The 25,957-nt window shown below is 41.2% G+C and overlaps 1 protein-coding gene across 11 annotated transcripts in view; it reads left to right on the plus strand.

Moving 5' to 3' along the window:
• ITCH (itchy E3 ubiquitin protein ligase) overlaps positions 1-22,616 on the plus strand; it is a 66,859-nt gene extending 44,243 nt beyond the window's left edge. For all 11 annotated transcript variants that reach the window (XM_084853874.1, XM_084853878.1, XM_084853875.1 and 8 more), the window contains 14 exons: positions 2,857-2,917; positions 3,019-3,103; positions 4,176-4,304; positions 5,288-5,360; positions 6,583-6,654; positions 8,102-8,190; positions 9,661-9,820; positions 11,240-11,373; positions 12,065-12,205; positions 12,861-12,981; positions 13,367-13,471; positions 16,419-16,515; positions 17,976-18,048; positions 19,285-22,616. In XM_084853874.1, coding sequence (XP_084710000.1) covers positions 2,857-2,917; positions 3,019-3,103; positions 4,176-4,304; positions 5,288-5,360; positions 6,583-6,654; positions 8,102-8,190; positions 9,661-9,820; positions 11,240-11,373; positions 12,065-12,205; positions 12,861-12,981; positions 13,367-13,471; positions 16,419-16,515; positions 17,976-18,048; positions 19,285-19,384 — 1,440 coding nt within the window. In that variant the 3' untranslated portion in view covers positions 19,385-22,616. The remainder of the gene's footprint in view (positions 1-2,856; positions 2,918-3,018; positions 3,104-4,175; positions 4,305-5,287; positions 5,361-6,582; positions 6,655-8,101; positions 8,191-9,660; positions 9,821-11,239; positions 11,374-12,064; positions 12,206-12,860; positions 12,982-13,366; positions 13,472-16,418; positions 16,516-17,975; positions 18,049-19,284) is intronic.
• The last annotated feature ends 3,341 nt before the right edge of the window (positions 22,617-25,957 follow it).

The raw sequence follows: 25,957 nt of genomic DNA on the forward strand, positions 1-25,957 counted from the left end.
GGAAGTGATGGGGCCAGATGCCATGATCTTAGTTTTTTTAATGTTGAGTTTCAAACCAGCTTTTGCACTCTCTTCTTTCACCCTCAACAAGAGGCTCTTTAGATCCTCTTCGCTTTCTGCCATTAGGGTGGTATCGTCTGCATATCGGAGGTTGTTGATAATTCTCCCAGCAATCTTAATTCCGACCTCTGATTCATCCAACCCGGCATTTCTCATGATGTACTCCGCATATAAGTTAAATAAGCAGGGTGACAATATGCAGCCTTGTCGTACTCCTTTCCCAATTTTGAACCAATCGGTTGTTCCATGTCTGGTTCTTACTGTTGCGTCTTGACCCTCGTACAGGTTTCTCAGGAGACAGGTAAGGTGGTCTGGTACTCCCATCACTTTAAGAATTTGCCAGAGTTTGTTGTGATCCACACAATCAAAGGCTTTAGCGTAGTCAATGAAGCAGAAATAGACGTTTTTCTGGAATTCTCTTGCTTTCTCCATGATGCAGCGAATGTTGGCGATTTGATCTCTAGTTCCTCTGCCTCTTCGAAACCCAGCTTGTACTTCCGGTAGTTCTCGGTTTGCATACTGCTGAAGCCTAGCTTGTAGGATTTTGAGCATCACCTTGCTGGCATGTGAAATGAGCGCAATTGTGCGGTAGTTTGAACACTCTTTGGCGTTGCCCTTCTTTGGAATTGGTATGTAAACTGACCTTTTCCAGTCTTGCGGCCACTGTTGAGTGTTCCAGATTTGTTGGCATATTGAATGCAGCACTTTAACAGCATCATCTTTTAGGATTTTAAATAGCTCGGCTGGAATACTGTCATCTCCGCTAGCTTTGTTGTTAGTAATGCTTCCTAAGGCCCACTTGACTTCACTCTCGAGGATGTCCGGCTCAAGTTCAGTGACCGCGCTATCATGGCTATCAGGGACATTCAGATCTTTCCTGTATAGTTCTTCTGTGTATTCTTGCCACCTCTTCTTAATCTCATCTGCTTCTGTTAGGTCCCTGCCTTCTTTGTCCTTTATCATGCCCGTCTTTGCACAAAACGTTCCCTTGAGATCTCCAATTTTCTTGAAGAGATCTCTAGTCTTTCCCATTCTGTTGTTTTCCTCGATTTCTTTGCATTGTTCATTTAAGAAGGCCTTCTTGTCTCTCCTTGCTATTCTCTGGAACTCTGCATTCAGTTGGGTATATCTTCCCCTTTCTCCCTTGCTTTTCGCTTCCCTTCTTTCGTGAGCTACTTGTCAAGCCTCATCAGACAGCCACTTGGCTTTCTTGCATTTCTTTTTCTTTGGGATGGATTTCGTTGCTGCCTCCTGAACAATGTTACGGACCTCCGTCCACAGTTCCTCAGGCACTCTGTCTATCAGGTCTAATCCCTGAAATCTATTCCTCACCATGTCCTAAATACCTGAGAGGAAACAGCAGAAGGTGGTATCAGCTGGAGTAGCAGGCTGGGGAACCAACAAACAAACTTCCCCCTCCTCCCAGCGTATATATAGTATATGAAGTAAAACTAATCAAGTTTTAACTTCAAGTTTTAACAACTAATCAGTTGTAACTTCAACTGATCTGTATCTTAAAGTACCTTTGGGTTGTAGCTAATGGTCCAGCAGAGGCTTCCATCAGCAGTACAGGGAGGGAGGTGATTTTCATTGATTCTTCCCATCCCCAGCAGCCCCCACACCACCTTCTATGCTGTGCCTTAGTCCTCCAACCCTCTGGAGCATATATTGGAAAGCAAAGGGGGCTGCAGGGGGGAGGAGGAGTCTGCAAAAAGCATTGCACTCCCCATTTCACTGATGGGAGCCTCCGCTGGATCAGAAAGTTTTCCAACAGCAGCAGGACACCACTTAGTACAATCCCATGTATTCTGAGGAATCTCTTATCCCAGAGGGTAATGGCTCAAATATCTCAGCCTTTGGCTTCTTGCTCTGCCAGTTGCAAGCAGACAGTACTGACTGTGTTGGATCAATAGAATCAGCATTTAGCTAAGCATAGAGGTCATTAGCAAGATTTGTTCAAGGAATGGCCTCAACATAGGCAAGGTTTGATTGAACTCTATAGGATTCTAGCCCTGGAACCCTATTCTCAGGTGGGGCTTGGCTCCAAAGTTAAGCAGGCTATTAATGCAAGTTAACACCAGAATCTTCTAGCCTCTGATAATGATCTCCGGACAGTGTAGTTCCTGTTTGGGGGTAGATAAACTGTCACTTGTAATATTATCTGTCCTGTAATGCTGGACCTTGCCCAAAGGGGACATAAGTTTTCTTCTTGCTAGGTCACAGTTAAGCAATTTTCACAACGAAAACAGGAAAAGCGATTTGAACACTTTTCAGCCAGGGCTCAGTAGTCTCAGGCTCACTGTTTTTGTAAACAATTCTTAGAATCTAGAACTCTAGTCTCCCTTGTAATGCATTAACTACAGTATGTTTATCATTGCATCTGAAGATTGCCAGCTGAATCCCTCATATATTGAGTTCCGTTTCCTTTCCAGTGAGTAACCATAACTGGTGGCTGCCATAACTGGTGGCCCCCTCTCCCCCCTTATTGGAGGCAGAAGGGATAATGTTTCCAGCAGATTCAGTCTTCGATTTCTCATTTTATTGAACAGTCACCATACACAGGGAAAAATCAAAATTTCTGCTTCCCTTCTAGCTTTACACTTCTGATTTCATCTGAGCAATGTGTATTTTGAAACAAGTCAGGGCCCTTTAATTCATGATAAATCTGTGACCTAAATTAATTCTCTAGGGAAGTGGGACCTTATTAAGAACAGATATAACTATAATGTAGATGAAATATGAGCACTTATATTGGTCAGTCAGTCCCTGTTATAGTGTGTCTTCTTGTGATTGTAGAATCAAGACTTTACACAGAATAAAGAATTTGATCCCCTTGGTCCCCTGCCGCATGGATGGGGTAAGGTCTTTTACAAGTCCTGGTCTGCAGCATCACTTAATTAAAATCTGTGTGCTAGTTTGCACTTAAGATGGTACTTACATTACTTTATTTCCTCTCAGAAAAAAGAACAGACAGCAATGGCAGAGTGTATTTTGTCAATCATAATACACGCATCACACAGTGGGAAGATCCCAGAAGTCAAGGGTAAGATGTGACTCTTAACAATGTTCAAAATATCATCTTTAAGTTTAAGCACAAAAGGAGGAAGCATAGGCAACAGTTGTGACTACTATAACATGTAGCTTATTCAGTGTTTATTGGGAACCTAAGGAGAAAGTAGAAATATGAGAAAAGTGTCTCTTAAATAGGAATATTTCTTGCCAAAACAAGAAAGTTGTAAAAAAAATTCTCACTACCAAAGCACTAAACGATGACCCCATATTTGTACCTAACATGCCATAGAAAAATATCTTGTACTCACTGGGCCCGTTTGCACGTAACGGGAGCAAATTGTGGGTTAATTAACCCATGCATGGTGCATGGCTGATGTGTGCCACCTCCATTTTGAATATGCAAACTCTGATCAAAGGTTATTTTGTGATGTCAAACCGGACACTATGGGTTAATCATGAGTTAAACAACCCATCGTTAACCTACAGTTAGTTCTTTTAGGTGAGCTGTGGGTTGTTTAACACATAGTTTAAAAGTAACAGTGTCCATTTTGCGTTTGGATGAACTTCTCAGCAGAGAGGGGAAATGAAGAATACACAAGCAACACCCATTCCTATGAGGCTGCCTGAACTCTTTGATAATCCAGTATTTAAGTAACAGAAGGAAACGAGATGTAACACATTGACCTCCTGACAATGAGCAAGAAAAACCGGTTTCTGTATGTTCTTTTGCTAATCTGTCTGGTGTCAATACGTTTCCTTTCCTATTCAGATTACAGGAGATTAGATAATAGTATTTAGACATCCCACATTTGGGATGTGGATTAAAATTCTGACAACTATTCCCCAGTTTGGATTTGTGGTGTTGCTTGTGTCTTCCTTAGAGCTGTAAAATCAGAGGTGCAATCCTATGCATGTTTAGACAGAAAAAGTGCTATAACTCCCAGCGTTCCCCAGCCAGCCTCATGTACTATCTTAATGTCAGTATTGAAGCTCTAGTAAAACTAAATCATGTATGAACAAAAATGGAGCAACTACCAGCATGTACAGTTCACCAGTGATATGTTTAATATGATTCATAATCTTGTTTACATCTGTTTCTGCAGTCAGTTAAATGAAAAACCTTTACCAGAGGGCTGGGAGATGAGATTCACTGTGGATGGTATTCCATATTTTGTGGATCACAATAGAAGAACAACAACATATATAGATCCTCGTACTGGAAAGTCTGCACTGTAAGATTTTTTTCTTTTTTTTGGTAAAATTACTATTGGGGACTGTTGTATATATTGCAAGATTACAGTATAATTTATCTCCCAGATGTGGTAAGAAAGGATATGGTTTTTAAAATGTTAGCATGCCTTAGCCAATATGTTTGGCAACCCTTATAAGATTAAACCTTAAATATGTCTGCTATTTGGGTGAAGGGAAGGACCCACACATAACAACTTTACCTTTGTAAGTACTTGGGTAACCTTGCTTCAAAGTAGAGAAAAGTCTGAACATTCTTGTCTGGCTTGGATTAAAACCCAAGTCAGATGAGAATTCCCAGTTTATCCTCCTCAAATCCCTCCACCCATCCAGCTCCCCCATTCCCCCCCCCCACACACACACACACTTTTCCCTTTAATCACAGTATGGTTGGAGCAGCATTGGCAGCAGTACTCAGCTGTGATGAGAGAAGGAAAGGTGGAAGTAGGATCTCTCTCTCTCTCTCTCTTCCTTCTCTGTTGTGCAGCCAGCATGGCATGAGGAAAGGCCCCGGTTGCTCTTGGAAAAACTACAACTCCGAAGGACCACCAGGACCTTTATTCCTTGGTGTGCTAGCAGCATGCCAGAGAGGGAAGGAAAGGAGAGATCCAGTCTTCCTCCTTGTTCTATTGCAGCTAGAGTACGCTGCTGCTTATTTTGTGCCGCCTAGGAAGTTATTTAAAGGGAAGGGAGGAGGGAGGTTGGGAATCAGGCCTGGCAGCAAGAGAGTTTGGGAGAATGGACAACTTCCAAAGTCAGCTCAGCTCAGAAAATCAACTTAGTTTCCAGCTTTTGGGGAAATCGTTCAGCTTATTTCTTAAGAAATAATTTCCTATGACTGTGTGCTCTCCCAAAATGAACCTTCCCTGTTCTGCAACAGCTTATTCTATTAACTAGACAAGGCCCTGAAATTAATGTCAATTGCACACTTACATTCCATTAATCTAATTTTGCTTTCTGTTTCCAGAGACAATGGACCTCAGATAGCATATGTTCGTGATTTCAAAGCAAAAGTGCAATATTTCCGGTTTTGGTGTCAGGTAAGTTATATTTCATTTTAGGAATGTATTTTTGGAGATCTTCGTATTACCCCCAAAGGATTTTAACTAAGTTTGGAGTAAGAGTTTCCTGTAAGGTTCTACGTTTGTTTCTAATACATCTGCCTCTGCTACAAGGCCCCTGTGCTCTGGAATCTCCTGAGGTGGAGTGATTTTGTGGTGGCGGCAGCTCACAGCAGGACAAAGAAGGGGAGGATGTAGAGAAAGGACACTTGCCATTTCCAAGCATTGCAATGATCAGAACTATCCACATATAGATCCATTTGTTGTTAAACAAAATAAATTGTCTTGAAGTCTTCTACTCAGAACCATTTTTTGTAAGCCTCATTGGAAGTTTTTGGCTAAAGGCAAAATCACTTCAGTTAAATACACTTTGTCAGGTGAAAGGCCTTAACATAAGCAAAAAAAATAGCTTCTCTGCATGAATGTCCACAGGAGTAAAGTTGACTCTTTAGTCTCTCAAATTAGTTCAGAACAAATTGCCGTTGTATTTGCAAAATGAAATTTTATAGGACTTTGGTTTGCTACGCACAAACACACACGAATTATTAATCCACGCTAATGTGACTGCCATCCACATTTAGTTATAACAGTACAATTTCATTTTTTCAGTGGTGAAATCTAGAATTGGCATCAATGGTCCTCTTCCAAAGATAGGTGTACACAACAATGCAGCTAGAACCAAACATGAGAAAATCACTCATGGTTGCATCTATCTCTCTGCGACAAAGCACATTCAACCATTGCAGTGTATCTTAATGGATCTCCTCTCTGTTGTATAATTACCTATCTGCTCATGTTCACGGCTGACTCATGTGTAGGAGGCAAATCCTGGGATTCTTTTTTCTTCACCCTACAGAAAAATTTCCAGCACTACTCCCTGTGTGCAAATACTGTACTGCTCATGGAAACACATTTGCATGTATGAATTACAGTTCTGGCTGCAGCCAGAATGTTCTTTATTTCCAGTCTTTCCACATTCTTTATGCTGTATCTGATATTGCCTTTAGCATGTTAGAAGGTGTACTAGGCTCACTAATTTTGTAAAATTAATATTAAAGAGCAAATTGTTGGATATGAACTGAAAGAATCAATGCTGTGATTCCTATTTGTGATATGCCATTCACTTCCCCACAGTTCCTACTCAGTGTTCTTGAATGTTATAGAGCTGGCTTGTTTTTCAAACCTATTTCTTGCATTTCAGCAATTGGCTATGCCCCAGCACATAAAGATCACAGTGAGCAGAAAAACGTTGTTTGAAGATTCATTTCAGCAGGTAAATGAGCTGTACTTCAGATCTTAATGCATCATAAAATTTTGTGTAGTAGCTATTTAATCTGAACGGTTTCTTCCTTTTCTAAAACTCACTAGTTACATTTCTGGTTTCTAATTCCAACCAGGGGGTTAAATCCAATGTCCCATCCGCTAGTGCAACAGGACTTTCTCCCCCACCCCACCCCGGCAGCCCTCCTGGCTGCCCAAAAATTTGCTCTGGAGGGTTTCTCAGCCCCCTAGAGCAGATTTTGTAGGCACACTATGGGGGGGAGGGGGAATTGCCCCCCTATTCTTTACACTAACAGAACCAGTAGCTTTGCAGGCAGACTCTAGGGATGACACTCTTTAAAATGCTGGCCCTTTTTATGAGGGTTTTGTTCTGATTTGAAAAATACCTTTGTATAATTTTGTGTTTGAGTTATCAATAACTGGAAAGGAGAATCTGACTGGGTTCAGATGATGACGGCAGAGAAAGAAGCCACCGTGGCTTCTCCCCATGCCCCTATGCGTGCTGCACACACGACTGCCATTAGCATTATTATGCTGCAGCTCAGGTTGGCATGTTGTCCGAACCGCCACAGGGGTGGTGGGGGTGGCCTCGTACCCAACCTACAATCCACCAAGTGCAGTAGAGGTTGTAGTGTGGGTATGAAGCCACACACACCCTGCACCGCAGTGAGGGGAATAATGCAAATGGCAGTCGCATGTGGTGGGGAACAACGATGGCGTCTTCCCCTGCCTGCCATGATCGTCTGAACTCACCCACTGTCTCAAATTTAAGAGCTGGGTATGCTTTATGTACACAACTTTGCAACAGTCTGTCAGACACAGGCAACCAGTTCTGTCAGCGGAATGACCGCATTAGATCCAATCCTTTGTTTCTAAATAATTTTGTAAAATGGATGTCATGATAGGGTACAACTTGTAACCAGTGGTGTAGTGGAACCAGGGGTTGCAGAGACGCAGCTCCAGCACTTTTTTTATTGGCAGGGACTCTGACATCATCTGCCAACCCCCCTCAGAACTCCCTTTTCCCTCTGAGCTTAGCTGCAATCCTCACAGTAACTGGGGAAAAATGTGTTTTCCCAACAACAATATATTGTTCCTTGTTGTTAATGCAAAGTATTTTGAGGTGGGTTGAATGGGCAGTTAACACCTGTTAGCTTTACAAATGTCCTGCTCCTTGTGGAAATAAAACTGCTAGAACTGGTTTGTTGATATGGATCGCCACAGCTGCCTGAATTATTAGACTCTCCTTCAGGGCATGGCTATGGGGACTGTGTGAACTTCAAAATTTACCACTGCATCACTGCTTGTAATCTTCTCAGTTATGTTCAAAACTGCGTTCCAGAAGAACTGAGTAAAACAATAAAACTAGCATATATAAGCAACTGTTTTAATGTGAATAGCTATTGGGATGTTAATCATTTAATATTTTTTTCATTAAGATAATGAGCCTCAGTGCTCCAGACCTACGAAGACGCTTGTGGGTTATTTTCCCTGGAGAAGAAGGATTAGATTATGGAGGAGTTGCACGGTAGGGAACACTTATTTTAAAGAACAAATAAAGCCATAGAAACTGAAATGATCTGGTAGGAAAGCTTTTCAGGCAGACTCTAAGGATTAGACTTTTTAGAATGTTAACCCTTTTTATCAGTATTTTGTTTTTTGCAAAAAATACTTTGGTATAATTTTGTGTTTGACTTGTCAATATCTAGAAAAGAGAAACTGTCTGTAATTTAAGAGCTGTGTATGCTTTATGTACACAACTTTGCAGCAGTCTGTCAGATACAAGCAACACATTTGGGCTATGGTATCATAATGGATAAATGAAGATGCACGTTATATTAGTGAAATTCATGTCTCAGCTAAATGATACAATATACAATATTTTATTCTTTAGCTGGTATAGCAAAATCAGCCAGGACCCATCAGCCAGGACAGCTAGACTGGTGGGGACGAGGGAGAGGGCCTTTTCTGTGGTAGCCCCCACTCTGTGGAACTCCCTCCCTGGGGAACTCCGCCATGCCCCCTTTTTAATGAGCTTCCGCCATGCATTAAAAACATGGTTGTTCAGGCATGCATTTGGGGTGGGTTAGGGTATTTTAGAAAATGTTTTTACTGTAGAATTTTATTGTTTTAAACTGTTCTATTATATACTTTGTACATTGCCCAGAGTGGCTGGGCGATTAATAAATTTAATTTATAAAATTTTAATAATTTATTTTAATTTAATCGCCAGATGGGCGATAATAAATTTAATAAATAAATAAATGTTTCATAATAATTAAAATTGGTTGCATTTAAAATTGTAGAATTTCATAGCACCCAAAGTAATCATACCTTAAGTGCACCGTATACATATATATACACAGCACCTTAAAAATGGCCTTATCTACTCTGGTGATCTTGATTGTAACATCTCTGTCCGAAGGGCAAACACACCGGCATATCAGTTAATATGCTGTTCAACCTCAGAGCTAAAATGTTAGAAGGTCAGCATCAAGTATGCAGTATTTCTAAACTAAAAATCTGACTCAGTATCAAAGTTACAAGCCTACAATAATTCATTTAACTCACTAGTAGCTTGGCAACATTTAAGAGATGTTTGTGGGCATTTAAGAGTAGTGGCTGGCTTGCAAAAAGACAACCCTGTGTTTTCATATGCCATACAGAGAAAGATAATAAACCCCAAACAGAAATGCAGGCCAAAGCTTAAGCCAGACACATGTAAATCACTAGTTATCTATATCTGAAGGTTCAGTAATTGCAGTCTTATCGTCATAGCTGAATAACTCTAAAACTTCTTTGGACAGCAAAACACAAGTGGTTCTGAAACAGTTGACATGTTCGCTCTGACTGACTGTCACAGGCTGAACAGAATTCTTTGTCCAAAGAGTTATCTGTTAGTTTTCAGAGATATTAGCACTAGGGAATCTGTACACAATGTCTAAATTTAATGTTTGTTTTTTGTGGTGTTCACTGTGAGTTCTTTATGTGGTTTCAGGGAATGGTTCTTTCTGTTGTCGCATGAAGTGCTGAACCCAATGTATTGCCTGTTTGAATATGCAGGGAAGGATAACTACTGCCTACAGATAAACCCAGCTTCTTACATCAATCCAGACCACCTGAAATACTTCCGCTTTATTGGCAGATTTATTGCCATGGTGAGTTCAGACACAGAATAATAAACCAGCACTTCTGGAGTATTGTGAGGGGAATACAGTAGGGACAAGCTGAGAGTTGCTGGTTGGGGAGGCTGAGGACCTTCTAGGCATGAAGCAGAAACTCTCAGTCTGTCTCTGGAGCTAGGAGAACCTAGGTAGTAATTGCTCTCAGCAGGAGTGGCCTCTGTTGTGTTCTGTACAGCACCTTGCATTTCTGTGATCATTATCTCTACAAAGTTGTCAAGCTTTTAATTATGTTTCTCCCCTTTAACACTTGCTAAGGTAAGAGTGTTAACCTGGGAGGGGCGTGACAATTTTGCATATTTGGGGTACATTTATAGCTCATGGGTGTGGGGGTGGAGTTACCTAATACTTCTGTAAGCTGCCATAAGCTTCAGAGAGAGAGGATAGAAATGTACTAAATAAAATATTCTTGTTGTTAGTTTATAAAAGTGGTATGTACATACAGAGGTTCATTCAGTATTTTTCATTTAAATATACATGCATTACAATGGGCCGGTTCGCATAATCAACAGCCCACCATGGCTTATTTAAGTCATGGTGGGCTGCGATGCGGGTGGACAGCCATTTTAAATATTCAAGCCATGACTGCAGTTTGCTGTGTTGTCTGAACCCAGCGGAGGTGGGTTAAACAACCCTTGCATTAACCCATGGTTGGCCAGTACATGCTGCTGTGGCTGCAGTGATCATGAGAACCAGGTCATTGACTGTGTCTTGGTTTGGATGATCATAGGGGGGAAAGAAACCATTGTGGCTTCTCCCCCTGTGGCAGGGGAAACTTCATAACCAAAGTACAACCCATGACTTGCAGTAGGGGTTGTAGGGTGGTTATGAAGCCAACCCTGCTGTGCCGCACGCTGGATGCGGACGACACATCAATCCACGCTGCAGCGCAGGTAACTATGGAAACAATGGGTGTGTGGCACACACAGGGGTGGGGGGAGAAGCCATGATGGCTTCTTTTCCCCTGTGATCGTCCGAACACCTCCATGAGAGCCAGTAGAGAAGATGTTTTACAGAAAGGGGTTCAAATTGCCGCTCTACTAAGGCCTTCATTAGGTTAGTGGCTTTCTCATATTCTGTTTATAATCTGCACCATGGAGAGTAATAACCTACCCAGAATAAATGAATAATTAAAGAGTGGCATTGAAGTTGTCAAATTTTCTGTGCTGCCCTTTTCCTTTTTTGTCACCAGTAGCTATATTTACCTACAAAAACAGCAATTAGTTTTCAATATACTTTTATTCTTTAAGGTGACCTTTCGTAGTCTGTTTCGTCTAAAGTTTAGGCTGCAGGTATTCGTCTGCTGGTTATAAAATTGATAGACATGGGATTTCAAAGCAATTAGCGCACTGAGAATGCTATAAAATAAATGATACTAGTTTCCATCTTTTGCAGGCTTTGTTCCATGGGAAATTTATAGATACAGGGTTTTCTCTACCATTCTACAAACGTATCCTCAACAAGCAAGTAGGACTAAAAGATTTGGAATCTGTAGACCCCGAGTTTTATAACTCTCTCATCTGGGTAAAGTGAGTTTCTGACTTCAACTTCTCAGTTCTTAAAATCATCCAGATAAATGTGTGATTTTTGTGGGTATGTGTGAATGTACACAATTTGATACATAGGGATTCATGTTGAAGCACATCTTTGAAATACTTGAAATTCACCAAAACGTCTAGTTTTGCTATTTAAATTTTAATTTGAATTTTTGATAGGAAATTTTGCCTCAAAATTAAAGCATGTTGCTTTAAGCATATTGACATCCCTACTTTTAGCAACGTTATTATTTTACTATTTTAATAGATTGATTAGATTGTAAACAGCTTTGAGCATTTTTTAAAAAATGGGAAGTGGGGATAAAAGCTATATTAGATCATCAGTATAGATATGAAATATTTGACTATTCAGAAACATCAGTAGTCATAGGATATTTTTTAAAATACTCCGTTCTCACACTCCCCTCCTTATAAAAGTGCTTTAAGAACCTATAATGGCATTGTAGAATCTTCCTACCTTTCCATTTTTGATTAACAAAGCAATTTGAGATGCGACTGTTTGGGGTTGTGACACCTTGCGTGGAACTGCTCACTTTAAAAACTATGGCTGGAATCATAAGCTTGAAATGAATGGGACTTATTTTTAAGTAACCATGGTAAAAGGCAGGCTATAGATAACATGAAAAGATGTTTCTGTAGTTAACATATGGTATTTGTTTTGTAGGGAAAACAATATTGAGGAATGTGGGCTGGAAATGTATTTTTCAGTTGATAAAGAAATTCTAGGTGAAGTAAAGAGCCATGACTTGAAACCGAATGGCAGCAACATCATTGTTACTGAGGAAAACAAGGAAGAATACACTAAGTAAGTACAAAATTGTTTTTCATGTATAGTTTTTGGGTTGGTTCAAGAGTTGCCATTCTACAAACTCCTTCCCTTCCTAGACAGGACTCGGATCTTGTGGAGGGTCCTGCTGGAGGAAGGGTGGAGGCTGTTCTCACCATTCCTGCAGTGTTCAGTGCCACCGCCCATAATATTCCACAGGATCCCCCAATCCTCCAGAGAAGCTTTTCTGTGGGCATTACCAAAAATGGTAGTTCTGTTCATTGCTTCTTCACTGGCTTTCTAACTTAAAATATTTTGTTTAAACTTTCCATTTGGACATTGTAAGCTAGCAGTCCTACTTACCTTTCCCAATAAAACTTGATACAGTGTTCACTCATTCATAGAACATGTTTACAACCAGGAGATTGTAGATCTGTGTTGCACAGATGTAAGGGCTATTATGAACTCATGTGGCATAATCTCACTTCCTCTTTGATACGTTCTCAAAAGTTTAGTTAAATTATTTTAACTTAGGTTTAAAAACTGGAATGCCTTGAATGATGATAGTATTTGGTGTTCTCAGTGATTTTCCATAACCTTATTTAATGTATATTATAACTCATTAAAGCATAACCGTTGCAGACCTAAATGACTGGGCCAGTTGTGAATGAGTAACTGTATTTCCGTATTCCAGGCTAGTGGCAGAATGGAGGCTTTCCCGTGGTGTTGAAGAACAGACACAAGCTTTTTTTGATGGTTTCAATGAGATTTTACCACAGCAGTACTTGCAGTATTTCGATGCCAAGGAACTTGAGGTAAGTCTAATAGCTGAGAATAAGACTTAGTTGAGAAGTTACTAGAATATTTGCAGGGCTTATAAATGTAGTGACAGCTTCTTGATTTGAGTGTGCTGAAAGGGTGAGAATGTAAGAAGACCATTGCAGTTGGGTTAGTCTGTCAGCTTAACAAGGCAAAGTATGTGTTAACTTATATTAACAAAGAGGCATGTCCTTATGAAGCTCCTCTATACAAGGGGTTTAAATACCTGGGCAAACAGGCTTTCCCAAAAACAGATTAAAAACATCCGAAATGCATTTAGAAAGTCCTAAGGGGTCTTCTCTCATCCTTCCTTACATCTACAAATCATTGCACCAGAATATCTGGCCCCTAACTGATGTCTGACTCTTTCTCTTTAAAAAGGTGCTTTTGTGTGGAATGCAAGAGATTGACTTGACTGACTGGCAAAGACATGCCATCTATCGACATTATACCAGGACAAGCAAGCAAATTGTGTGGTTTTGGCAGGTTTGTATTACTTTAATAGATATACAAGAGTTGTACAAGTTTCGATAGCACCAAAGCTTCATAAATGGATCTTCTGGGAAGCTAGTGCCCCATCAGTTCTTGTTCAGACAGTCACCTAAACATTACCACTGTAAACCTACATTCCATATTACCATCAATTTCCAGAGGTGTAGCCATGTTAGGTTGCTGCAAAAGAATTAAGTCTTTTGACAGTATCCAGTACAGCTGCTGCACTCTTACTCATTCCATTTCACCAGCAGGACCCACTAGTGGAACAGTGCTTCCTAAAGTAATCCCAGAAACTAATGTAAATGCTCATTTCTGGATTGGGACAGATCAGCAGAGTTCTGTTCTGCAAGCTTCACTGACCTGCCCCATTTGAGAAACGAGTATTTCCGCTCATTTCTAGTCACTTTAAGAACTATTGGCTCCCAGTTTTGCTAGTGGTGAGTCCTGCTGCTGTGCAAACAGCATAGAATACTGCCATTTAAATTTCTTGGGTTAAGTCCAGACTTAGTCATGTGTAAACTAGACCTGTTGAAATCAGTGGGACTCAAGTTAGTCATGCTTGCCCCATTGATTTCAGTTGTTGTTCAGTCTTTAAGTCATGTCCGACTCTTTGTGACCCCATGGACCATAGCACGCCAGGCCTTCCTGTCCTCCGCTCTCTCCCAGAGTGTGCTCAAGTTCATATTCATTGCATCAGTGATGCTATCTAGCCATCTCATCCTCTGCCGCCCCCTTCTCCTTTTGCCTTCAATCTTTCCCAGCATCAGAGTCATTTCCAGGGAGTTTTCCCTTCGCATTAGGTGGCAAAAATATTTGAGCTTCAGCTTCAGTATCTGTCCTTCCAATGAGCACTCCGGGTTGATTTCCTTTAGGATGGACTGATTTGACCTCCTTGCAGTCCAGGGGACTCCTAAGAGTCTTCTCCAGCACCACAGTTCGAAGGCATCAATTCTTCAGCGCTCAGCCTTCCGTATAGTCCAGCTCTCACAGCCATACGTTACTACTGGGAAAACCATAGCTTTGATTAGGCGGACCTTTGTCGGCAAGGTGATGTCTCTGCTTCTTACTACGCTGTCTAGGTTTGCCATAGCTTTCCTCCCAAGGAGCAAGCATCTTTTAATTTTATGGCTACAGTCACCGTCTGCGGTGATCTTGGAGCCCAAGAAAATAAAATCTGTCACTGCTTCCATTTCTTCCCCTTCTATATGCCAGGAAGTGATGGGGCCAGATTGATTTCAGTGGGACTCTCTAAACATGACTAAGTCTGGATCCAACTCATGTCATAAGTTTCAGACTCCATTGTCTGAGCTTCAGTTAACATTAAAGCATTGTAACTCGTTGTTTATAGTGTTAGACTTTAGAGTTTTGGGGCCTGATTTTTGCCCAACTACAGACTCTTCTAGATGACCCTGAGCAGGTCACAATTGTTCAGACTCTTGCCCATCTGTAAAATGAGAAAAGTAGTAGCTTGCCCATCTGAATAATGTGAGGATAGTAAAAATAAATACTTAATAATTTTAAAAAGTTCTACATAGCTGATATGTGGTGATGATCCAATCAAACTATGTATTCAAGCAAGGATTAGGTGATGGAAGTTACTTTAGGTGCTATTATGTGGCTGCCACCTTGTGGTTACCTATCACTTATTATATCCCTATGTATGATAAAAAAAAGTGCAAAAATATTTGGAATTGCAAATACTTTTCTACCCAGGATTGGAATAACAAATACCAAGAGATACTAAATTCTTGGAAAGAGCTTTTCTTGATCATTCAGGATTTTTTTATTCATTTTGGGTGCAACCCTATCCAGATAGTCCTATCCAAACTCAGAGACTGCTGAGTATCCAATGCAGAGCAGGAGGAGAGTGGTAGCTCCATGCTCTAGCTGCCCTGCATTTCTGCTAGATGAGGAATTTCACCCATCTGGTAGCAGCACCTTGAAGGGGGAGGGAAGGAGGCTGGGGTGGCCATAGGAAATGGCATAATGCAGCTGCCCCAGGTGCTGCCCCACCTCTGGAAACACCCCCTTTTCCCCATCTCCGCGCTCTTCTGAGTCGGCGTGGTTCTCTCTGCGCCGGCTACGATGGGGATGGGAGCGCTGTTTCCTGGCTTGAATTCAGAGCCAGGAAATGGAACTATCCTAAGGCCCCCCCCCCCCCCCCACGCGCGCGCGCGATGCTGTCTGGTGGGCATAGGGTTGCTCTGTTAGTTATCTTTCTTTGGGGCATGTTACAGTTTAAAACCACATAAAATATCTAGTGAAATAAATAAACCCCGGTAATATTGCACTCATTCTTCACAACCTTACCCTGGCAATCCTTTTGAAGAAGCTTCCTAATAAGACTCTTCCACTGCTATTCCTCCTACCAGCTGCCTTTATTTACCCTACAAATCTACCCCTGCTCTTTCAACTGCTCATTTACAGTTTCAGTTGTGAAAATTGATTAGGTTTTTTTTTTTTAAGCCTGGAATTGCTTGAACTGAGCTTTAGTAGTTTTGGTCCGGTGTCATGCAGTGCTGTAGCTCAGAAAAATAAAAGAACATTGGGCAGTATCCAACACTGGTGATCCACTTACACTATTGGCTTACCGCTAGTGTGAGTGACCTCTAGCAGTATGCCAGTAGTGTAAGTTGATGCAGTGGGTTTTCTGGGTACCACTAGTGTTGGACACTACCCGTTGCATTCTAATGTTTAGCCATTATTCTTTTCCTTTTTCTAAACTTTGGATGAGTTAATCTAACCTTTCCCAGTATACCCTTTTCCTTTAGAAGATTGCAAAAAGCATAGGTGTAATCAGATGTATGCACACACACTGATTTAAGAGGGTTTTTACAGCATTTGCTTACAGTTGTAAACACTATGTGACCTTCATGACCTCACTCAGAGGCAATTGAGATGGGATCTGTACAGCTATTTTATATGTATTCTCTTTCAGTTTGTGAAGGAAATAGATAATGAGAAGAGAATGAGATTACTACAGTTTGTTACTGGAACATGTCGATTACCAGTTGGAGGATTTTCTGACCTCATGGGTACGCAAAATTATTCTTACGCATATAAGAGCCCGAGTAGCCCTGTGTGGTAGAACGTTGACTTGGAGTATGAGTTCAAAACCTTGAGCATTCATAGATGAAAAGGAATGTATTGGCATATTTCTGCTCCTAAATAGCAGTTTAATGAACTTTGTGACAAGGAATAAGCTAAAAAAAAAAAAAAGCAAGATGTTTGGCAAGTTAAATGTGGTCCATGTGCTTAATGGATGTCAGTTTCACAATGTTGATGAACAATACCATATTCTATTGATGTAGTGGGAGGGGTTAGATGCAGTAAAGTCTTTACTCTGCTTGAGCTTGGTTCAAAACCATGGGCTGGATCCAGTTTTGCATGGATGGATTGGAACTCTGAACAGAATGATCCTGTGGACTGAAGGTGGTGGAGGCAATTTTTACCAGTTCTGTCTTCCTCCTGCAACAAATGGGTTGCCACCCATAGCATTGAGTGTAGCTCCTGCTGCCCCTGCCGCTGCATAGCAGCAGCAGCAAAAAATTAGTAGGTTGCCACCAAAATTGAGCAGCAAACCGCTACGGAAACTCAAAAATGCCAAATTTTGGGTGTCTTCAAGCTAAATGAGGCCTTTTTGAATCTCCAAAACAACTCGCTGCTGAATTTCAGCGGCAAACTGCCAGGTTTTTGCCACTATAAACTTTGGAAGAGTAATGGCAGCAGGAGCGTGGACCCAGGGGGGCAGTGTCCAGGGCCTAGAAATTAGCCCCCAGACCACCCGAAGTTGCCCACCCCTGCTTTAGCCAATGCAGCTTTCAGAACAATGTATCTTTCTAGCCAGCCCAGATAATTTATCCTTTCCATTGCTGCCTGTTAAACTTTGGAAGTGACTACTTGCTACTTCACTTCTTGGCCTCCACATGAACATTGCTGAAAGTCCTTTGTGTGAAGAACTTTCTTGCACACTGCATCTATAATATGCATAACTACAACAGAGCATGGGGTGTCTTTGCTTTAATGTAACACAGCAGCATCCTGTATTTGGCAAATCTATCCTGCTGTGCTATTTGTTGCATTCCTGTTGTAAAAGGTTACTGCCCAATATTGCAAGCAGAAAGTTGGTACTAACGTAGCTGGATTTGTGGGAGCTGAAATGTACTTAGGGTGCTACATGAATCATCCCTAGTCATGTTCATGTCATACAAGAGTTTTGCACGATGCTATTTTTACTATACCTAGCTATGATGGCAGTGCCAGTTACTAGGAAGGGCTTGAAGTCAGAAATTCATGGTATGAACAGCATCCTCTACTGCTATAAGTTTAGAATATCTGATGTCTTAAAATTTGAATTGAGAACCCCGTTTATCGATACATCTTATCAGATGCAAATTCCCAGTATCTATTTAGTTATGAAAAATTGGATGTAATTTTCATTTTTCCATATCTTCTGATGTCTTAAATAACTCTGAGATTCTTTTTTTTATTTTAGGGAGTAATGGACCCCAAAAGTTCTGTATTGAAAAAGTTGGTAAGGAAAATTGGTTACCTCGAAGCCATACTTGGTGAGTATACTCCGTTAGATGATAATTGTGATTCAGATCAATTTTTTTATTATTGCTGTTCCTGCTCCACCCTCTAACAAGGGTTTGATGATCAGTTTTACATATTATACACCTAGTCACACCTAAAGAAACGACACATGTGAGTTTGCTATAATGTATCATACAGGGGAAATGAGCACTGAAAGGTTGCAGGGCAGTGAAAATAAAACTGTTATCATTGTATCTTGATCTGCTTTAGAGCCAAATATTGTCTTGCTCAGCATATGTTCGCTTCATCTAGAATGATGGATGTACAGTATTTTTAGATTACATTTAAATAAGCAAAGTAGTTAGGTTTGAGCAACTGGGTGATTTTAATCAATTTAACATGGGAGCATTAGAGTCACTTATCCTTAACACCGGCACCATAGGACTGTGTATTTCCTTGAACAAACCATGTTCCTTTATATAAACCATAATTGTGTATTCTTAAAATATGCTGTACTGGAAATGTTTCATATCACCACATGCATTTCAAGCACATTGTGAGCCTTGTTATACCATTTGACATGGCAACCCTTGACAGGCCTTCCTTCACTCCATTTTGGATGTGAATATTCTTGCTTGCCTTCTTCAAAGTAAAGAGTTATTAAAACATTTTGATGAAGCACCTCCAGTTTTGAAAAACAAAACAAGATTCTTTCTTGGTACTGAGAAGGTATCTTGAAACAAATAGCTCCTAAATTCTTGAGAAATTATAAAAACAAAAACACTCTCTCTGAAGTTGAACACCACTCCCCTCTCATCTGACTCTCAGACTGACATGAAATTTGAAAATCCATTGAAGGACAATGGTATTCTGCAGTGGGGAACAGGATGTTTACACACTCCCATCAGAATTAAGTTTTCCCCATATCTACCCATCAGTGTGCCAAGTTTCATCATACTAGCTTGTGTAGGAGATGATTAGACAAATAATTATAAAAGTAGACGCTGTTTATGTATAGTACATTCTAAGCTTAAGGAATAGAGTGAAGCAGGCTAATGTACAAGAGTAGAAACCTGAAAGTTCACAATATTCTAATGAGTTTGCTGCTATGAACCAAAGTTGAGAGGTCATAAAACCAGATAAATGCTTCTTCCATTCTTTAAGGCTTGAAGTTTAAGCTGTTAGTGATATAAATTGTGCGTCATGTTTGTCCCTGTATGTATTTTTTAAATATTCAAATGGAAGTTAAGGTTGCTGCTTATTTTCAGTTTCAACCGTTTGGACTTGCCGCCATACAAGAGTTACGAACAACTGAAGGAAAAGCTGTTGTTTGCAATAGAAGAAACAGAAGGATTTGGGCAAGAGTAACCATTGGTGGGAATCTGCACCCGAAGAACGTAAATTCGTATATGGTGTGCGTTCTTCACTGCCTCTGCTGTTGCACTTACTGTAAACAGAACTTGACCTTGATTTATTTAAACAATTGCCAGTGTGTAAGTAAATGGGTGTTACTTTGCCATTTTATTTCCACTAATTCTTGATTTCTTTGGAGTCATTTTGAGAAATCCAAAATGATAAATGAAATCTTCCCTAACCAGAAGCTTGCTATACTTCTGGAGTTCTGTCTGGGGTCATGTTCATTAACTGGAATGTGTTCTTAATGATTTTTTAAAAAAACTTCTCCTTTGTCTTTCCATTTTAGTAGCAACTTTTTGCTGCTGATGCACTGGGAAGTCCATTGGTAGCTGCAGTGCTGCAGCATCCTAGTTCTAACATTGCTTTCTTGCAACCAGACTCTGGGGGTGCTGTAAGCAGATCCGTTGCTTGTGTTAAATGTTCCTTATCCACGTGAGGCCTGACTGTTTCTGCCCTCCTAAAGCTTATTCTGATGTCACCTCTGTTCAAACTGTGTAGAGGGACATGTAGAGCTAATCCACATATCCAGAACATAGCACTTTTATTTATTTTTACCATGATGATCACATTCCTCAGGTTATCCCTACATTTGAATGCACCTCAGAGGAGTTTTAATTCATTTTCAACTGATGCGTACGTTTAACTTCAGTTTTACTTATGGTACTTTAGTAGTAAATCTGAAAGAGAATGCAAGGCTTCTTCAATTGGCAAGTGCTGAAATTCATTTCCACTCCTATGTGTAAGTTCATGTTTAAAATATACAAATGGTCATTAGGCTTGACTTAACTATCAGCTCCAGTTTTCCTCTGGATTGAGGGGATATGGCTTAATAATTCCTAGTAGTGGACTGCCACTTTAATTTTTCTGGTGTTGCAATCCTGTGCACACTTACCTGGAAGTAAACCTCACTGAACACAATGGAAACTTACCTCTGAATACACACGCATAGGATTGCGCTGTAGGAAGCTTGATATGCAATAGTAAATTCCTGCAGATTTACAGATACTACATTAGAAAATCCAGTAGCTCTTTTTAGAGGATAGAAATGCATTCTTTAACTTAGCTCTGTGTTGAGCAGCTTCTTATTTGCCTCTTGTGCACACACTTGGTTTAAAACCTGATTTGAGCTTCAGTTATTTATTACCACAATTTCATAACTTCCACTGAAGCTGACAACAGTACTTAAACTACACTCCCATTTTTGGAACGAAAGCACTTTGTTCTTGTGCCCAGCTTTGCTGCCTTGTCACCTTTCCTCCAGATTGTTCTAATTCCATGATGTGCATGCTGCTCTGAACTGCAACAGGAGAGATAGTGACATTTGAAACAGCAGTAGTGCATGCTGATAAAATAGATATACTTGCCTTGCTCTACTGGGTGAGGGGAGCAAAGTCCTTTCCAAGCTAGCCAAGATAGTCAAAGATCAAACATACTGGATTTTTGTTTTAGTAGCAAATATCATCTACCCATCCAGACTCCGGGGGCAGAGAAAGGGAAAGATTTAATTCAGGGCTATTGAAAGCTAATGGGCTCAACAGTTTTTATGACTGACTGCCTTTAGGACTCTTCTGTAAGGTAATGTAAACAGTCCATTTCCCCTCAGTTGATGCTTTCAAGAATGGTTGACCATGATTCCCTTTTCCTCCCCTTCAGTGTGTGTTTAAAGGGGAATACACATAGAAGTTTTTCTCTGACACAAATGACCTACTAGTTCTGTGGGTCGAGGGCGCATATGTGAATTCTGGAGATAGGTCTACCTATGGCACTTACCAGAGTACCTGATGTGTGTGTTAGAAATACGGCATATGGAGGAGAAAAAGCCTTAGAACTATTTTGTTTATTGATTTTAATACATTTTAGTTATCTAACACAACACATAATTGAAATGAAATGAGGTAATAAGAATAAGCTATGGAAAATAGACTATGTTCTACATAATGATTCATGATTCATATAGGGACCTAGGAATATTGTTAATGTATAAATATTCAAAAGGCTTTCTGCCCTATATTTTTAAAATAAAGGATAGTTCTAATTGAAATAGCTGAAGCCCTAGTTCTATAGGGCATGGCTGTTTAATATTTTTATGGCTCAAATGTTTAGTTCAGGAAAAAGTAAATGCTTGTATATATTTTTGCAGTCTGGGGGTCTAGCTTATTCAATTTCTTTTAATTTAAATGGCCTGTTTATTTGTCTTTACTGCTGTATTACAGGGGAAATGGGGGCTGGATATCCCAAGCACAAGAAAGTATTTTAAACAGTCAAAACTGAGGATATTTAACAAATGGAATCTTGACCCTGAAGTATTGTTAAAACAGATTTATTGTAAGCATTATGCCAGCAATATCTCTAAAATCAGAGTGAAAACTTCCTTTTAAAGTCCCTTTGCATTGTAAATTCTAAATTCTGTTCTTATGCCGTGTTATGTTGCAATAATAAAAAGTAATTTGAGCAGTTGGCACTCTCTTCTCATTGTGGGAACCTGGGAGACTTGTGGAAGCGCAGTGTGGTTTGCTGGGTGGCCGGCTGGGATAATTTGGATTCTGACAAGGGTTTTCTGCAAAGTTTAGGACTTGTCTACTTCGAACAACTTCAACAGCATGTGGACAGCAATAACTACATTTTTTGCATGTATATGAGAACATCATAATCTGCCCTGACATAGTAGTATTTGAAGAGAGCTTCGGCTATTGGGCGGTATAGAAATGAAATAAATAAAATAAAAATAAAATATTGAAAATTTGCCTTATGAAAGTACATATTTCAACCCACTAATCGTAATGTTTTCTAGGCCTTATCTTTCTGGAAAGCTCAGGATAGATTGTATGAAATTTGCATTAGTGTGCAAGGTTTCATAATCAATCACTATCTTTGTGTAAAATTCTGGTACTTGTTCTTCCTACTACATACACACTCCAGCAGGGTTTAAACTTAAGCCCCATTCATTGCATTGGTATCTCCAGCCCCTTTTGTGGTGATCTGTTGCGTATCTTTTCCAGAATCATTGTTTATGTATATGTGCCCTAGTTAACTAATATATGAACTGGGATCAGAGGCACTGGATTGTAAAATACTGTATGGGAATCCCATTGTTAAATTTTCCTTGAACTGTAATTTCAAATACTCAGGTAACTGTAAAAGTCTCTCACCAAGTCAAACTTTTATAAAAGTACTGAAAAACTGATATTTGTTGTCATTCCTTGCATGGTGTGAAGTTTTTCTCTACAAAGCCTTAGCCCTGTAGTCACCCTGATAAAATCTAATTCACTCGAATAATCATTTAAATGAAAGGGTATGGTTTCTATAGGATTGTTGTTGTTTTTTACCTGCTGCTTTTCAATAGATAGGGTGGCCAAGCAGAAGCTGTAGAGTCCTGTGAGGAGAAGGTGCTAATTTGTTTATTATCGAAGGGTGTAACAGGTTGTGTGTCACAATACCTTCTAAAGCAGAGGTGGAGAACCTGTAGCCCTCCAGATGATAGTGATGACCCCAACTCCCATCTGCCCCAGCCAGCATGGCCAGTTGTCAGGGATAATGGGAGTTCAACAATGTCTGGAGGTCTACAGGTTCCTCACCCCTCTTCTAAAGAATCTGTACCAGAAAGGTGTTGTGCTTTTTTAAAAGTGGATTCATTGCACCCATCAGGGTCAGGGGTCAGTGTTTCCCTTTTATTCCACATTGCGACATACGTGCCTCACAGACTTAAACCCAGACTTTGCAGCTATCAACAATTGGGATTCAGCATGATAGGAGAGAATTACAAGTTAAGTAGTCTTACTCACTTACTAGAATTCAGATGAGGGTTTGTTCTTCAAAATGGGAACACATTCTCTTGGCTACTACCTGGAGAGACTTAAAGCATACCCAGCTATTCCTTTGTAAAAAGTGAAAGCTAGTTTGGTCCAGGAATAGAACGGGGAAGTCTTGATTCAAACCCTCAGCTTTACCACAAATTCATTGCACAAGTCAATCTGCATAACGGGATCATATGTTCCCTACTTGAGGTAAAATAGACATGTGAAAGAGAGATCTTTTCAGGGTTGGAAAGGTATGTCAGGGGTGAGCCTTGTGCCAACATTAGTCATTGAGTGGTGAAGATGACTACAGTGCTCCCATGAATGTCACACCTGCAATGTGGATAAACGGCACCAGCCAGAGCTGAATGCAGTCACCCCCAAAACAGCCACACCTGCAATTCTCCATCTATAAAATGCTGATGGCTTATGTTGCCATCATGATTCTGAAGGGCTTATCCGTAATACTTTTAGCACATGTATTTAGACAGCATAGGAAGAAGCAGAGACATCACCTTGCCAACAAAGGTCCATCTAATCAAAGCTATGGTTTTCTCAGTAGTAACGTATGGCTGTGAGAGCTGGACTATACAGAAGGCTGAGCGCCAAAGAATTGATGCTTTTGAACTGTGGTGCTGGAGAAGACTCTAAGGAGTCCCCTGGACTGCAAGGAGGTCCAATCAGTCAATCCTAAAGGAAATCAACCCTGAGTGCTCATTGGAAGGACAGATGCTGAAGCTCAAATATTGTGGCCACCTAATGCGAAGAGAAAACTCTCTGGAAAAGACCCTGATGCTGGGAAAGACTGAAGGCAAAAGGAGAAGGGGACAGCAGAGGATGAGATGGCTAGATAGCATCACCGATGCAATGAATATGAACTTGAGCACGCTCCGGGAGAGAGTGCAGGACAGGAAGGCCTGGTGTGCTATGGTCCATGGGGTCATGAAGAGTCGGACACGACTGAACAACAACATTACAGGTTTCCTGTTTTGATGACAAAAGCCAGCCTCCCCCAACTTGGTGCCCTCCAGATGAGTTGGACTAAGTTCTACAACTGGAAGTTGGCCATGCTGGCTGAGGGTTTTGGGAGTTGTAGTCCACATCTGGAGGGTACCAGGTTGGGGGAAGGCTGACATCTTCACCAGTCAACATTCAATGGAACAGTGATCCGAAATCAGTGAAAATTAGCTTTGAATTATTACCGCTACTCCCAACCCAGGAACTGCATTTCCATAACTCATGTGGGAATGTCTTGCAGTCTGTCCCAAGCTGAGTCACTTGATGGCAGAGCAGCACCCAGTGTGACAATGAGCAAGGCATTTCCTCTGGATTGCTAAATGTGGTTCAGGGAGGAGAAGCAAAGACTCATTCTAAACAACACATTTACAGTGCACGGCTAAACATGTTAACTTAAAAGTGTGCTCAATGGGACGTGCTCCTAGGTAAGTGTACATAGCATTGCAGCCTTATTTGTGGCTGTGGCAACTATTCCTGTTCTCTTACGCAACCTTACACTTAGCCCCTTGTCCAACAGCTAAAGGCATTTGAGAGAGGAAAAAATAAGGGTGGATGACTTGTAGAACTTCTGTCACCCATCTCTCTCCATTAAGAAACCATTTTCACTGATACCAGTTTGTTTCCAGATTCAAATTTAAGGTGCTGGTGTTGATCTTTAAAGCTGTAAACAAGGTTTCCCCAGTTGGGTGAATCACCATATTGTGATTTTTAAATTTTATTTATAAAGACAGGGCAAGGCGGCAGTAATGCAACCGAAACTCTCCCCACGACCTGAGTTCGATCTCAGCGGAAGCTGGTTTTCAGGTAGCCGGCTCAGGTCGACTCCCCCCTCCATCCTTCCAAGGTTGGTAAAATGAGTACCCACCTTGCTGGGGGAAAGGTAGTTGGGACTGGGGAAGGCAGTAGCACTATACAGTCTGCCAGGAAAACGCAGAGAGGAAAAACGGCGTCCCTCTAGGGGCCAGTAATGACTCGGTGGTGCTTGCACAAGAGGAACCTTTCCTTTTTTTCCTAGTTTTTTGAAAAAGCGACGACATTTTATAATGTTTAATTGGCCCGCTGGTACTATGTACTTTATTATTGACGTTTCATATCCCCCATTTCCACCAAGGAGCTCACAGCTGGCGTACATGGTGGGTCTTCCCCATTTTATCAGAACGGTGCCGAGTGTGTGCGCGGCCCAAAGGTCACCCAGTGGACCTCATGCCCAAGGGGCGATTTGAACCTGGATCTAGCGCCGATACCATGACACCCCTGCTGCCTCTGCCTGGCTGCCAGCATTCGGCCTCGTCCTCCCTGTACACTGAGCCTACCACAAATCTATCTGTTCTGCCCAGTGGAGGCCGGTGGCTCCGATTTGGGTGGGGCTGTGCGTCCACTGTGGGTTTCAATCAGCACCAGCCAGGACTCTAAAGGAGCTGTCCAAGGTACTGTGCCTCTTGGGGGGGGCGGGGGTTCAGCCCCTCGGATAGCTCCTTTAGAGTTCTGGCTGGCTCTGGCTGAAACCCAGAGTGGATGGAGAGCCCCGCCGAAGTCGGGACCACTAGCCTCCGCTGGTTTTGCCTTTGTCGAGAGCGACCCAGGCATCGCTCCCTGACCTCTCCCCTCCCCTCCCCTTGCCGCGTAGGAAACGACGCACGGTCCCTGACTTTGCGAACCCGCCTCTCGCCTCCGACGATTGGCTAAGCTCGCGGGAAGGGCGAGAGCGCCGCGC

This window comes from Heloderma suspectum, chromosome 4 (genome assembly GCF_057233095.1).
Source record: "Heloderma suspectum isolate Gila_16-S chromosome 4, 16-S_ref, whole genome shotgun sequence".
In the NCBI taxonomy this organism is placed as follows: Eukaryota; Metazoa; Chordata; class Lepidosauria; order Squamata; family Helodermatidae; genus Heloderma; species Heloderma suspectum.